The sequence below is a fragment of the Erythrolamprus reginae genome, chromosome 1, assembly GCF_031021105.1.
Source record: "Erythrolamprus reginae isolate rEryReg1 chromosome 1, rEryReg1.hap1, whole genome shotgun sequence".
Classification (NCBI taxonomy): domain Eukaryota; kingdom Metazoa; phylum Chordata; class Lepidosauria; order Squamata; family Dipsadidae; genus Erythrolamprus; species Erythrolamprus reginae.
In genome coordinates this window covers 54,854,276-54,866,926 of record NC_091950.1, presented here as the reverse complement: position 1 = coordinate 54,866,926, position 12,651 = coordinate 54,854,276, and the positions used below count along the sequence as shown (strand labels likewise).

At 34.8% G+C, this 12,651-nt stretch overlaps 1 protein-coding gene across 2 annotated transcripts in view; it reads left to right on the top strand.

Annotated features, from left to right (window-relative positions):
- PAPOLA (poly(A) polymerase alpha) overlaps positions 1-12,651 on the top strand; it is a 54,376-nt gene that overhangs the window by 31,917 nt on the left and 9,808 nt on the right. For both annotated transcript variants that reach the window (XM_070752661.1, XM_070752650.1), the window contains exons 10-15: positions 284-356; positions 1,767-1,887; positions 2,847-2,931; positions 7,558-7,611; positions 9,503-9,622; positions 11,419-11,528. In XM_070752661.1, the coding sequence (XP_070608762.1) occupies positions 284-356; positions 1,767-1,887; positions 2,847-2,931; positions 7,558-7,611; positions 9,503-9,622; positions 11,419-11,528 (563 nt within the window). The remainder of the gene's footprint in view (positions 1-283; positions 357-1,766; positions 1,888-2,846; positions 2,932-7,557; positions 7,612-9,502; positions 9,623-11,418; positions 11,529-12,651) is intronic.

Genomic DNA, 12,651 nt, shown 5'->3' with positions numbered 1-12,651 from the left:
GTTTTCCATAAACAGATAGTATAACTATATACCCCCACATAAACCACTTAAAGATTAATGGGGGGAGTGACTTATTTAAAATGGCATTTGCTGACTCTGTGGCCTGATAATTTTTTTAAATTAAGGAAATAACATTCCTTAATAAGTAAAAGTAGAGAGATTTCTTTTGAAAAAAGTTTCAGCTAATACTGCATCTGTATCAAATAAAAGCTCACATTCAAACATGCTTGTTTGCTTTATAATAAGTACTTTTCTTACTCAGTGCTACAATCTCTCTAAACAGGGAATGGCCAAATCCAGTGCTATTGAAACAGCCAGAAGAATGCAATCTTAATTTGCCTGTATGGGACCCAAGGGTTAGTGTATTATTTTTTCCCCATATAAGTTCAAACTGTAAAGTAAACCAAAGTAATGAAACCCCTGAGAACCTATTCATTACAAATTCAAACATTAAGTAGTTTTTCAGAACTTCTTGCTCTTTGTAACATATAGATTATGGTTACTTTTTGTCCTGGATTACACTTCAAATCTGCTCTAGTCTGCCCTCAGTTGGTAAAAATTCACCAGTGATGAGCCTTAAAATGTAACTCTGCTTCAGGTTTAAAGTTACATCTGTTCACTCCAACATACAATTTGAAAATTAAGTGTTAATGATCCATAGTTTTATTAGAAACTATTCCATGAGGGCCCAGTTGCTAATGGGCAGTTGCTTACAATACCTTTTTTCCTGTGGATGGTTGTGAGCATGGTTTTCTATTCTTCAATTATTCCATTAGAAAACTCAAGAGTGACTTTCATGGCATTCCCAGTGATTTTTTTAAAAAACCCAGTCCTAACCAGCTCCACATTCCCTTAGTTCAGTAGTGCTGTAGGCTGATATACTCCTGGACAATTTATTGGTTTTCTGTATGGTTTACACAAGAGGTTTAAAAAAAGAGAATATTTTCTCCCTATTGTATGTTGTTATCTCATTTGAATTTGGGACTTGCTGAAATCCCTGCTGGATTTAAGACCTATTCTGCAGAGCACATGGAATCGGAGCTCGTTTGGTTCACCAAAACAAGCAAAATGGGTGTATGTGAAGACTCTACAATTTTTGTTTACAATAAATAGTTTACTTTAATAAAAGCCCGTATTAAATGTTATGTTATGCTTACCATTCCTATTGCCTTGTTACCTTTTGGCACAATAACAATGTGTACTCTAAAAGATAAGTAAAACAAATGTAAGGAAATAATAGGGTTTCAAGTCTAAAAATGAAATTTTAAAAATACTGAAATGCATTTGCTATTCCTTCAACAAACAAACTGTTCTAAATAAAAGATACATTAAAAACCTATGATCCTGTGGGTGCTTAGTCTTTTTTTGTTTGTGTTTTTAAAAAAAATAAAATTGGCCTTTTTCTTAATTTATACTACAATAAAATTTGGATTACATATTACAAAGCAGATCCAAGTAGTAATGTGCCACCAGGTTCATCAATATTATTCTACCTAGATTAATACCAGGTAATTCAACATTCTTCAGTATTATTGAAGTAGTAATTCAGTTTTATGATCATAATATAGACTTTTTTTTCAATTGCTAAAACAAAATACATTTTGTTGGCCATTATTTATGTTTGAAATTGTTTAACTATTTAATATGATTCATGGTTACTAGTTCTTGCCAGAATAATCATTTTGAAGTTTTTTTCAATGGACAGATCCACATTTTTTTAACTTGAATGTGATTGAAGAAAACTGATTGGCTGTTGTTATGTATAGGTAAATCCCAGTGATAGGTACCATCTTATGCCTATAATTACACCAGCATATCCCCAGCAGAACTCTACCTACAATGTGTCAGTTTCTACACGTATGGTCATGGTTGAAGAATTTAAGCAAGGTAAGCAATTCTGAAGATCTATTCCTGAAGTTTTAAATTCTGCCCTACATATATGCTCTTAATCAGGGGTGTCAAACTCGATTTCATTGAAGCTGCATCAACTTGTGTTTAACTTCGAGGGGGGAGGCAGGATGGGTATGACCAAGTTGGGTGTGGCCAGATTGACATAATTCATGTTGGGGAAACCTCTGGTGGCCTGAACACTGCCAGTGAAAACAGGCTCCCGAGCTCTGTTTTCAGCCCCCCCTTCCCTGCGTTTTCGCTGGTAGAGGAACTGCAGGCCACCATCGCTGTTTCCTGGGTGGCTCCAAAATCCAGGTCTAAGCCTTGAGTTTGACACCCCTGCTCTAAATGGATAATAGAGCCAAGCACTTAATGAATAGTAAGTTATGAATTTATGGATTTCACAAATACTGAAACTTAGGAAGAACATTTCCCAAATGGAAAATAATTGAGTTTGGTTTTTTATCCAGTTATTGCTTTCTAAAATATTCTAGGAGCTCCTACCTACAATTGGTATGTTTTCAGATGTAGTAATTACATATCACAACGTATATCCTAAGAACAGTAAACTTTCAACTGGCAGCAAATCTTTCAGTTAATTATTTTAGCCATAGTGCAATTTGGTTTTAAATACCTGATCATATATAACTCCTACTCATCTTAATGACATGAAAACATAATTGCACCAAATTTAATCCCTAGGTTTTCTGATTTTCAAGAGCTTGAGTGCAAAGCAAATAAGTTTTTGTTGAAATCTTACACAGCAAACTGAGTAGAATATATGCTTCTAAGTACAAAGTTCTGATACTTTGTTGATCATTTTAAATAATAAACTGAAAAAGCCCTCATAATGAAGATTTTTAAATGTAATATTAATCTTAGCCATTGTAATTTACAAATTTATGTTCAAACAGATAAAATGTGTAAAAAGCTGAATATGTGTTTTTGTAATTCAGGTCTTGCTATCACAGATGAAATTTTGCTGAGTAAGGCAGAGTGGTCCAAACTTTTTGAAGCGCCAAACTTCTTTCAAAAATACAAGTATGTATTTTATGGTATGAAAGATGCTTTCTGAATATATTAATCTCTTAACATTCTTGTACTTAGTGTTATGATTTCAACTGGTAAATTGAATAGCATTGCTGAAAGAGACAAATGCTGAATTGATCACACACAGTCTTAACTAAATTAAATGTCTTCTAGGAGAAATAGGAATTTATTTTATTCAACAGTATGAAATATATATGTGAGTTCTAAAAATTAGTAAATCGTCTCTATAATCTCTTGGGATTTTTAGGGTTTTGCAGATAAGTTGTTAGAGATTGGAGTAATATAATGGGAAATAGTTAAATTAAGTGAATAGTCAGGAGCCACTGTGACACTGATGGCACAGTGATTAGAAGGTAGTATTGCAAGCTAACTCTACTCATAGTCTGGAGTACGATCCTGGATCCAGATAGTAGGCAGCAACATTGTAAACCAGTCAAATAGTGCTATAAACTCCTGTGAAGCAGTATACAAATCTAAGTGCTATAGCTATTTTTTAAAGAAAAGATATAACTTATTTTTTAAAATATATATAAAATCTATATACAAATTTTTTAAATGTGTATATTTTTATGTACCATCTATTACAGTTACAGATATTCACTCCCCAGCAGTAGTTTACTGTTGTTTTTCTCTGAATTTGGTACCTAATGCAATCCCTCCCACTATTAAAAGAAGACTGACCACCATTATAATGTGTCTGAGTTTTTAAAAAAATTCTAATTCATGCATTATAAATTGTAGAAAACTAATTGGGTTAGTTATTCCTCTGTATGGGAATAGCTCCAATTATCTTCTCTTCTACATTTAATAATTTCATTAGAAACAGAAAAGTGATGGCAGAAAAAGACCTAGTAGTCCATTGAGTGTGCCATTTGAACTTATTTTAGTTTTCTTTTTAATTAATTGCTTTAATTACTATTTTATATGTTATTAATTTTATTTTATTTTTAAATAAATTTTTATTGAATAATGGATGTGCAGTTATCCCAAGTATGTTTAAAATCGGTTACTAATGATTGATCCTCTACTTCTGCTAGAAGTTAATTCCAAGCTTCCATTAATCTTTCTGTGAAGTAATACTTTCTAATACTACTTTTGAGCTTCTGTTTGAGGTCCCCCCCCAGGGATTTTTATTGGATTTTTATATTTTGCTTAATACTGACAGTGTTTCCAACTGCCATAATGTAAGGGATGATCAACATTTTTAATATAAGATTTTATCATTTAATCCTTCAATATGTTGCAGTAACATAAAATCTCATCTCCCATATATTTTGTAATTCATTGCCATAAGTTTTTATTGTTAAAAATATTGCCCAAATTTTTTTTGTTACTAAAAGATAAGTGAGTTCTGATTATTTTACTTTGCAAAAACCTTTTTAAAAATAATATTTATTGAGTATATACATTAAAAAAGGTAACCAAAAACCCCAAAAGTAGTACATATATTATACATTATCACTAATGTAATCAACATCTGGGGAAGATAGGGGCAAGGCAAAAGGGTTGAAAGCAGATAGAGGGAAATGAAAGAGAAAGAAATTGGTAAGGGAAGGAGGAGAGGAAAGAGGAAAAGAGGGGGAGGACAAAAGAAAAAATAAAAGAAAGGAATAAGAAAGGAAAAAGGAAGAAAAGAGAAAAAAAAAAACCAGCGTTGATGCTGGTGCTTCAATACTACACGGCCTATAGTTCAAACATGTAGGTGGTATAAATTTCCCTACGGTTTTAATCATGCACAATGGCGTAGTAGTTGTTAGTTTAAGGGTTTGTTCACTCAGTTTATTTAAAGTCCAGAAATTGTATTGATCGGTGTCTACTGTAGGACATATCAGATGCAGTAGTATACAGTGGTACCTCGTGATACGAACCCCTCGCCATACGAACAATTCGAGATATGAATCCGGGGTTCGGAAATTTTTTGCCTCTTCTTCCGAACTTTTTCCATCTTACGAACCCGCCGCCCGAACACCGAACCTGGAAGTTCGGCAAAAGTTCGGGTTCCGATGGCCGCCGAGAAGCCCTGCCGCCCGGCTGTCACCTTTTGAAACAGCCGGGGGGCTTCTCGGCGTCCTCCCGAACCCGAACGCCAAATCCGAACTTTTGCTGAACTTCCGGGTTCGGCTTTCGGGAGGCCACCAAGAAGCCCCGCCGCCCGGCTGTCGCCTTTTGAAACAATTCTGGGAGTTGAAGTCCAAATATCTTCAAGTTGCCAAGGTTGGAAACACTGTTCTAGACAACGTAACAAAATGAAGAAGGTTTTTAAAATAAGTGCTTGATCTGGAGAGCCCCAGTGCTACTGTATCTTCTTTTAAATAGCAGAGAATAATGTATACTTCCAGAAAGCCACATAAATTTTAACAGCATCTGTACAAGTATAATCTGAAGTGTAAGAGTCCTGTTTAATATTAAGATAAAGCAGCTGAGTTAAACTCTGACTTAGTCATGTTTGGAGTAGATCTATTTAAATAATTGGGAGGAGTTGTGACTACATATAAGAAAATTTTCTGGCATTAATATAGTGCAATTATGTACATTTCTCCAATTCTTTGCTATTTCTGTAGGCCAGGTACACATGCACAGTAATTCACAGCAGACAGTGTATATCATCTATGCTGTTTGCTGGGAGGCGAATTGCTGAGAGGCAGAAGCAATTTTTTTTCATCCTTGTTTTCCTCCCCCAAAACTAAGGTGCATCTTATACTCCAAAATATATGGTGGTTACCATAGTACTGTTCTTACTGAAACCACACATTATTTTAGTCAAGGTACTTTCTGCATATGGAATTTACTGTACAATGTATCTTTACAATTTATATTGTTTTATTTGTTTCCTAATACGATTTATTGTTTATAAATAATCTATGACTATCATTAAATGTTGTATCTTATTATTCTTGATGAATGTATTTTATTTTTTCTTATGTACACTGAGAGCATACACACCAAAGACAAATTCCTTGGCCAATAAAGAATTCTATTCTATTCTAATAGTAATTGCAATGGGAACTAGAGGATACTATATTAAAAGATCAAATTCCAAATATTGATAGATGCAAGTTTAATAAGTACAGATTGATTAATATTTAACGGTGTTGCAATAATCTAATATTTTTTTTCTGTATTCTGCTACAAAAAACTCAGAACTTGATTATACTTCATAACAAAGTACCTAAAGCAAAATCCATCAGAAAATAGCATCTATCCCTCAGATACAAATTATCTCATGCTAAGAAAAGGTTAAAAAAAGCACAAGCTTAGGATACATTTAATTGTTAAAAAGAGTTTTCATTTCATATGAAATAGCTTGGATGCTCACTAACAAATCAGACTATAACCTAAAATATATAAAAATTATAAAACAAAACTAAGCACCCATAAAGTAGGATTATCTGGGACTGTTTCCAAATTAATTATTGTATACTTTGCTGAAAAAGAAGTTTGAACAAATCCTATCATTTATATGGGAAACCACACATTATTTTAGTCAAGGTACTTTCTGCATATGGAATTTACTTTACAATTTATATAATATTATATAATATTATATAATATATAATATTATAATATTTGCAGGCCATTAAGAGCAAATGATGCTTCTAGTTTATTTTGCCTAGCAGAATTTGGAGACGACAGTTAGATAGTAGGTTCTATGTTGTTCATTACTTATATCACTTACTACAATTTTCTAAGTCTGTTCTGGAAGTCAGAAATGCCATGATTTGCATTTGTTTATTTTCTTTTTATACTATAGCGATCCTAACCAAATTTCTGTGTGCTGTATAGCCATATAGTTTGGCGTATAGCATTCTGGTCACATAAGCATGGAAAACGTCTTAGGACAACACTGGCTTCCTTACTCAAGAAACAGAGATGAGCATAATGCTCTAAAGTCAGACATGACTGGACAGGGAAACCTTTACTTTTATATAGGGGTGCACTCTCCCACTGTAGATATTCACATCAAGAAATGATTAACCTACAGTATGTTAAAACGATTAAATTTCTCACAGAACTTCCAGTAGATAGCCCAAAAGATGCTCACAAACGAATTCACTTCAGTAGAGGCAGATAATTGCTGTGAACTTTTCCTGGCACAGTTGCTATTTTTGTTTTCTGAAGCAGTTCTGCATACTCATCAAAGCTTTCAGTGAGTTCTGGGTTGAGGCCATTATATTTAGCAGAGATTTTTGTAGAAGTTTAAATGGTTTGCTGACTCATAAATGTAAAATATTTCTGAATTATCTTGAATATACTCCATATAGATGTGGGAAGATGGCTCTGTTTTAGAACTCATTTTCAGAATAATGGACTACTAGAATACTAACAATCTTTTTCAACTAAAGATAATTTCTTAGTTCTAGTAAAGTTTTTAAGTACATAATCTGAATCTCATTTTATTTCAACTTGTAGGGATGTGTTTTCATTTTGTTAACATTGTTTTGACTGATAAAATTAACCACTATAGACTCTGGACAGATTTTTGAGATTAAAAGGGTTACAGATATGCTAGGTTAACTGGAGACGTTAATATATGAAGATACAATACATGTTGAAAAATAGTACACAAATCAAATTTTCAAAAGAAAGTTAGAATATTATTATTTTTTATTTTCAAAGGCATTATATTGTACTTCTAGCAAGTGCACCAACAGAAAAACAACGATTAGAATGGTAAGTCAAATTCTCCATCATATTGTATCTTTTTAGCATTTGAATGTGATCCTTCTGTAATTATGGCCAGATAATTTGGTCTAAGCAGAATACCGCAAATGACTGTACTTTTAACACAGTAACCCACGTCTGTGACTTATTTTGTCCTATTGAGGAGCAAATGATCAATATAGGTGAAGCTCAGAAACAACAAAGTTATTTATTGTTTGGCTGATAAGCACATGTTATAAAAATGTGTTATGCAAAATTGGGTAAATCATTCTGGGGGATCATTTGATAATTATATTTATTTCTGTTTTCACTAATCAGAGCTAATAAAACTAATTTCGAGTGGGATTATATTCATTTTAAATCCTCACCCCACTTTATTCAGGCTGCCAACAAAGCAAATTTGCTCCGTTAAAACTTGCAACAGAAAATACTTTCAATTAAAAAGAAAAATGAAAAAAAAATCCATGTAAAACTGGAGCACAATACTCATTTTTGTGGAATCTTGATGCTCTCTGAACTTATTTCATTACTTGATTAGGTAACATCATTAGTGCTAATGAAGTTTGCCCTGCCAGTATTGGTGTGGGTGTGGCTTACTGCTAGGTAGTTCTTTGATTAGGAGTAGGCTATTGTTTTCTGCTTGATTGGTGTTTGTCTGGTGTTTATCCCTGCATATCTGGGTTTTGAGAAAATGTGTTTTGATCTTTCTGTTTCCTTCTTAGCTTTTTTTACTGTCTCTTTGAATGATGTATAAAGATGGCTTACCTCTGTGTGTCTCTTGATGGCTGATTTGTCTGAATGCCAGGCTTCACGCAACTTATTCTAATCAAATTATTCTTTTCTCTATTTGATAGGGCTCTAAATCAACTTTAGAAAACTAGCATTACCAGATAATGCTTCGTTCAGAGTTTGATAGCTTCTTAAGCAAATATTATGTTTGATACCAACCTAACTACATGTCACAATCATATATTGAGGCAAATTCACAGAAAACAATCATTGCTCCATAAGTATGCATAACTTTTCTTCATTGATTATTGTATTAATTTACTTCCTAAAATCTGAATGCTACTCAGTTCTAAAAAGGCTATGACCACCTTATGAATGATAAAAAAATCCAAAATAAAAAGATTAAAAATAAAATTTGGTTCAGTGGCTAGGGCATCAGGCTAGAAATCAAGAGACTGAGAGTTAAAGTCCTATCTTGACCATGAAAGTCAACTAGCTGACCTTAATGCCAGTCACTCTTAGCCCAACTCACCGACGCACAGTGTTGTTATTGTGGGGAAAGTAGGATGTGGAAAGTATGTTGGGTATGTTCATCACCTTGAGTTATTTGTAAAATAAATAAATAAAATTTAAAATTCCAAACAACCAACTTCCTAGTTGCGGTATTAAAACACTGAGAACTTCAGCCATATCCACAAAGATTACCATATTATTATTCTCCCAAAACTTCTGAAACAGCTAGGTTCTGTAAATAACAGATTTTTCCCATCTAGAATTCAGCAAAAGTTTCCAGTGAAGAAAAAAAGCTAGAATCTTTACTTTGTCTGTGCTGGAATAAATATTTAACTGATGATGGGGAGAATAGCCTAGAAAATTGGATGCCATAAACCTAATCAGCATTTTCTAAAAATTGTGAATTTGTGAAATAAAAAATGTTTATAGATAGCTCTTTTATGCACTCTTGTGAAAAATACTATTTTTGCTTATCTTCAACAACTCTACCTTGCCACCCATGAGAAAGGTTCTGCAATTCTTCTGAAAAATATCAGATGATGGGGAATATTGTCATTGACAAAAATATTCTGAGATTTCATTCACAAGCAATTATACTTCTAACTTATTCCAGTTGACTTACTACTTGTATTATTCAATGTTGTCTGTTATCTTTTAGGGTTGGCTTAGTAGAGTCAAAAATCCGTATTTTGGTTGGAAGCTTGGAGAAGAATGAATTCATTACACTGGCTCATGTAAATCCTCAGTCATTCCCAGCACCCAAAGAAAATCCTGACAAGTAAGGCAATTAAAACTTTATAAAACAACTGGAAGAAATGTTATTAAAAAGAAAAAAAAGCAGTTTTTCCTATTAACTTTGTCAGAAGGTTGACAGCTTAATTTAGGTTATGCCTTGGAAGAAAATCAGTTTCTTGTTCTTCACAGGAAATATAGAACAGTAGAAAAAATGACAGAAAAAGATTACAATTGGGATAATATATGCAGATGCAGTTACGATTTAAAATACCTTTATTGTAGTACAAAAGCTGAAGGTGGATCTAGTTACAAAAAATATTCTAGCATCATCTTTATCCCACAAACACTCGTGTAAGAGAAGTAACAGAAGAGATTGTATGCTGATGTTCACAAAACCATGTCTAAAATTTTGCCTTGCATTGTTATACATTTTGAGATATTCTGTGAGACTTTGCACAAATGGACATACAGTGGTACCTCACTTAAGAACTTAATTCGTTCCGTGACCAGGTTCTTAAGTAGAAACGTTCTTAAGTAGAAGTAATTATGCCCATAGGAATCAATGTAAAAGCAAATAATGTGTGCAAACCCATTAGGAAAGAAATAAAAGCTCGGATTTGGGTGGGAGGAGGAGGAAGAAGAGGAGGAGGACAGTCGCTGTTGAAGGAAGGTGAGTTGAGGGGAATCAAAAAAATCCAAAACTTTAAGGCTTAACAAAAAAAAAGAGGGACTCTGAAGCAGTGCCCAGAGAAAGGAAAATGCTCTATTCACTCTGGGCTGCCGAGAGCGAAGGGAGCGAATCTTTTCGCTGGGCGATGGCAGAGGTTTATTCCCTCTCCAAGCGCCCAGAGAAAGGAAAATGCCTCTCTGGACTGCCAAAGCCTCCTTAAGCACCACCGAAAGGCTCCTCTGGCAGCCCAGAAAAGCCCGAGATGGCCGGGATTAAAGGGGGAATGGCAGGAAACTGGACCTTCGTGCTGCTCTCAAATTTGCTGTGAAATTTTTCCAGGCTCGGGTTCTTAAGTAGAAAATGGTTCTTAAGTAGAGGGGAAAAAATCTTGAACACCCGGTTCTTATCTAGAAAAGTTCTTAAGTAGAGGCGTTCTTAAGTAGAGGTACCACTGTATACTTTTAATTTACCCCCATAAGGTTTTTGCAGTCTTTTATGCAGAGAACTTCACTTTTGGGTGCAAACTCTTATTCAATGAGTAAGATGTAAACAAAAGTAAACAATACAATTTTTGGTGGGATATCGAAAATCACAACATTTATTATTATGTTTATCCCATCCAACGTTATTTAACTAGTTTAGTTAAGATTTATCCATTTGTTATACTTTACATTGTTAGCAAATATTAATGTTTTTAAGCAGAAAAGCAGTTCCCAGTTACTAAACCTGCAATAGACCATGGCAGGGATTACCAACTTTTCAGACGTTGGGGACCACTAAATTCATCATTTTAAATCCTGTTAATGATCACTGGACCATGGAATAGGATTTCAAACTTAAACAGTTTATGTGTTCTTACTTTATGAAGGGACAAAGTTGTTGAAGTGGTTGTTTGATACTATGTATAACCTAAAGTTTGTTGCATTAAATAGTCATTAAATGTTGAACAGTTACAGAGTGCACTTGGGTGAAGTAGGTCTATGTTGGCATAAATGCATTTCTGTTAAGCTATTATTTATTTTTCAGAGGAGCTGAAAAAGACTTGATAAATGGGTTAGGCATGGAAGAAAAATAGGTTTGCCATGATGTTGGAAACAGTTATTTACGAAAAGTTATATTTTAGGGTTTTTCTATTGTCCTTTGTGACTTTAATTACTATTTTTCTGCAGGGAAGAGTTTCGTACAATGTGGGTGATTGGATTAGTGTTTAAGAAAACTGAAAATTCTGAAAATCTGAGTGTTGATCTTACATTTGACATTCAGTCTTTTACTGATACTGGTAAGTTTGTCTGACTGAAATTGTTCTCTCCCAACCGTTTCCCCAAGCTATATTAGTTTGGCAACTGTTTTTGCTTTGGATTATAGAAATATATTTTCATTGTACTGGCAACTGCTTGCAATGTACTGCCCTTCATATTTATAATTTTGCTCCTGAAATTTTAAATATAAATACTAAAAGTCTTCTGATTAGTATCAGCAGTAATTGTAATAGTACAGGTGGTCATACTTTGTTATGCTATGGTTTCCATAACATGGCAATGGTTTAAATTTAGTTTGAATACTAATACAGAAAATTCAAAATAGCCTATACGTATGTCTATAAAACGCAATAACTTTCCACAGGGGTAATAAATGAATAAGAACAAAAGTCTATATAATCCAGCATTCTGGACTCATAGAGGGTGACCAGATGAATTCCAGAATTGCAAAAGGAGGAGTTCTGTTTAAATATTGTTCCTTAGCAACTGATATTTAAGAATGCCATCTTTCATTATGAGTTAGTAAAAAAGCTTTGTAATTCTATTTTTCATTAATTTTTCAGGTTCTCTTTTAAATCTAACTTAAATGGCTGTTTCTGTATTTAATAGTAGTTTATTCTTTTGTTTCACTATTTATAGTTTAACATGTGGTTCCTCCCCCCCCCCCCCCAATTTTTTTTTTACATTGCTGCCGGCTTGGCTTCGCTCGCCGCTGCAGCCAACGCGCGCTACGATCTTCCGGGCCAGCCAGGCTCAGCGGATCAAGCCCGGCTCCTCTCGGCCCAGCATCCCGGGCCAAGCAGCTGCCTTCCGTGACTGAGCCTGGCTGGCCCGGAAGATCGTAGCGCGCGTTGGCTGCAGCGGCGGCGACATTGCTGCCGGCTTGGCTTCGCTTGCCGCTGCAGCCAACGCGCGCTACGATCTTCCGGGCCAGCCAGGCTCAGCGGATCAAGCCCGGCTCCTCTCGGCCCAGCATCCCGGGCCAAGCAGCTGCCTTCCGTGACTGAGCCTGGCTGGCCCGGAAGATCGTAGCGCGCGTTGGCTGCAGCGGCGAGCGAAGCCAAGCAGGCGTGCCGTTTTCCGCTGACTCCTAAAGCGGGGAAGTTCGCCCGGAGTCAGCGGAGAACGGCGCAACTGTTTTAA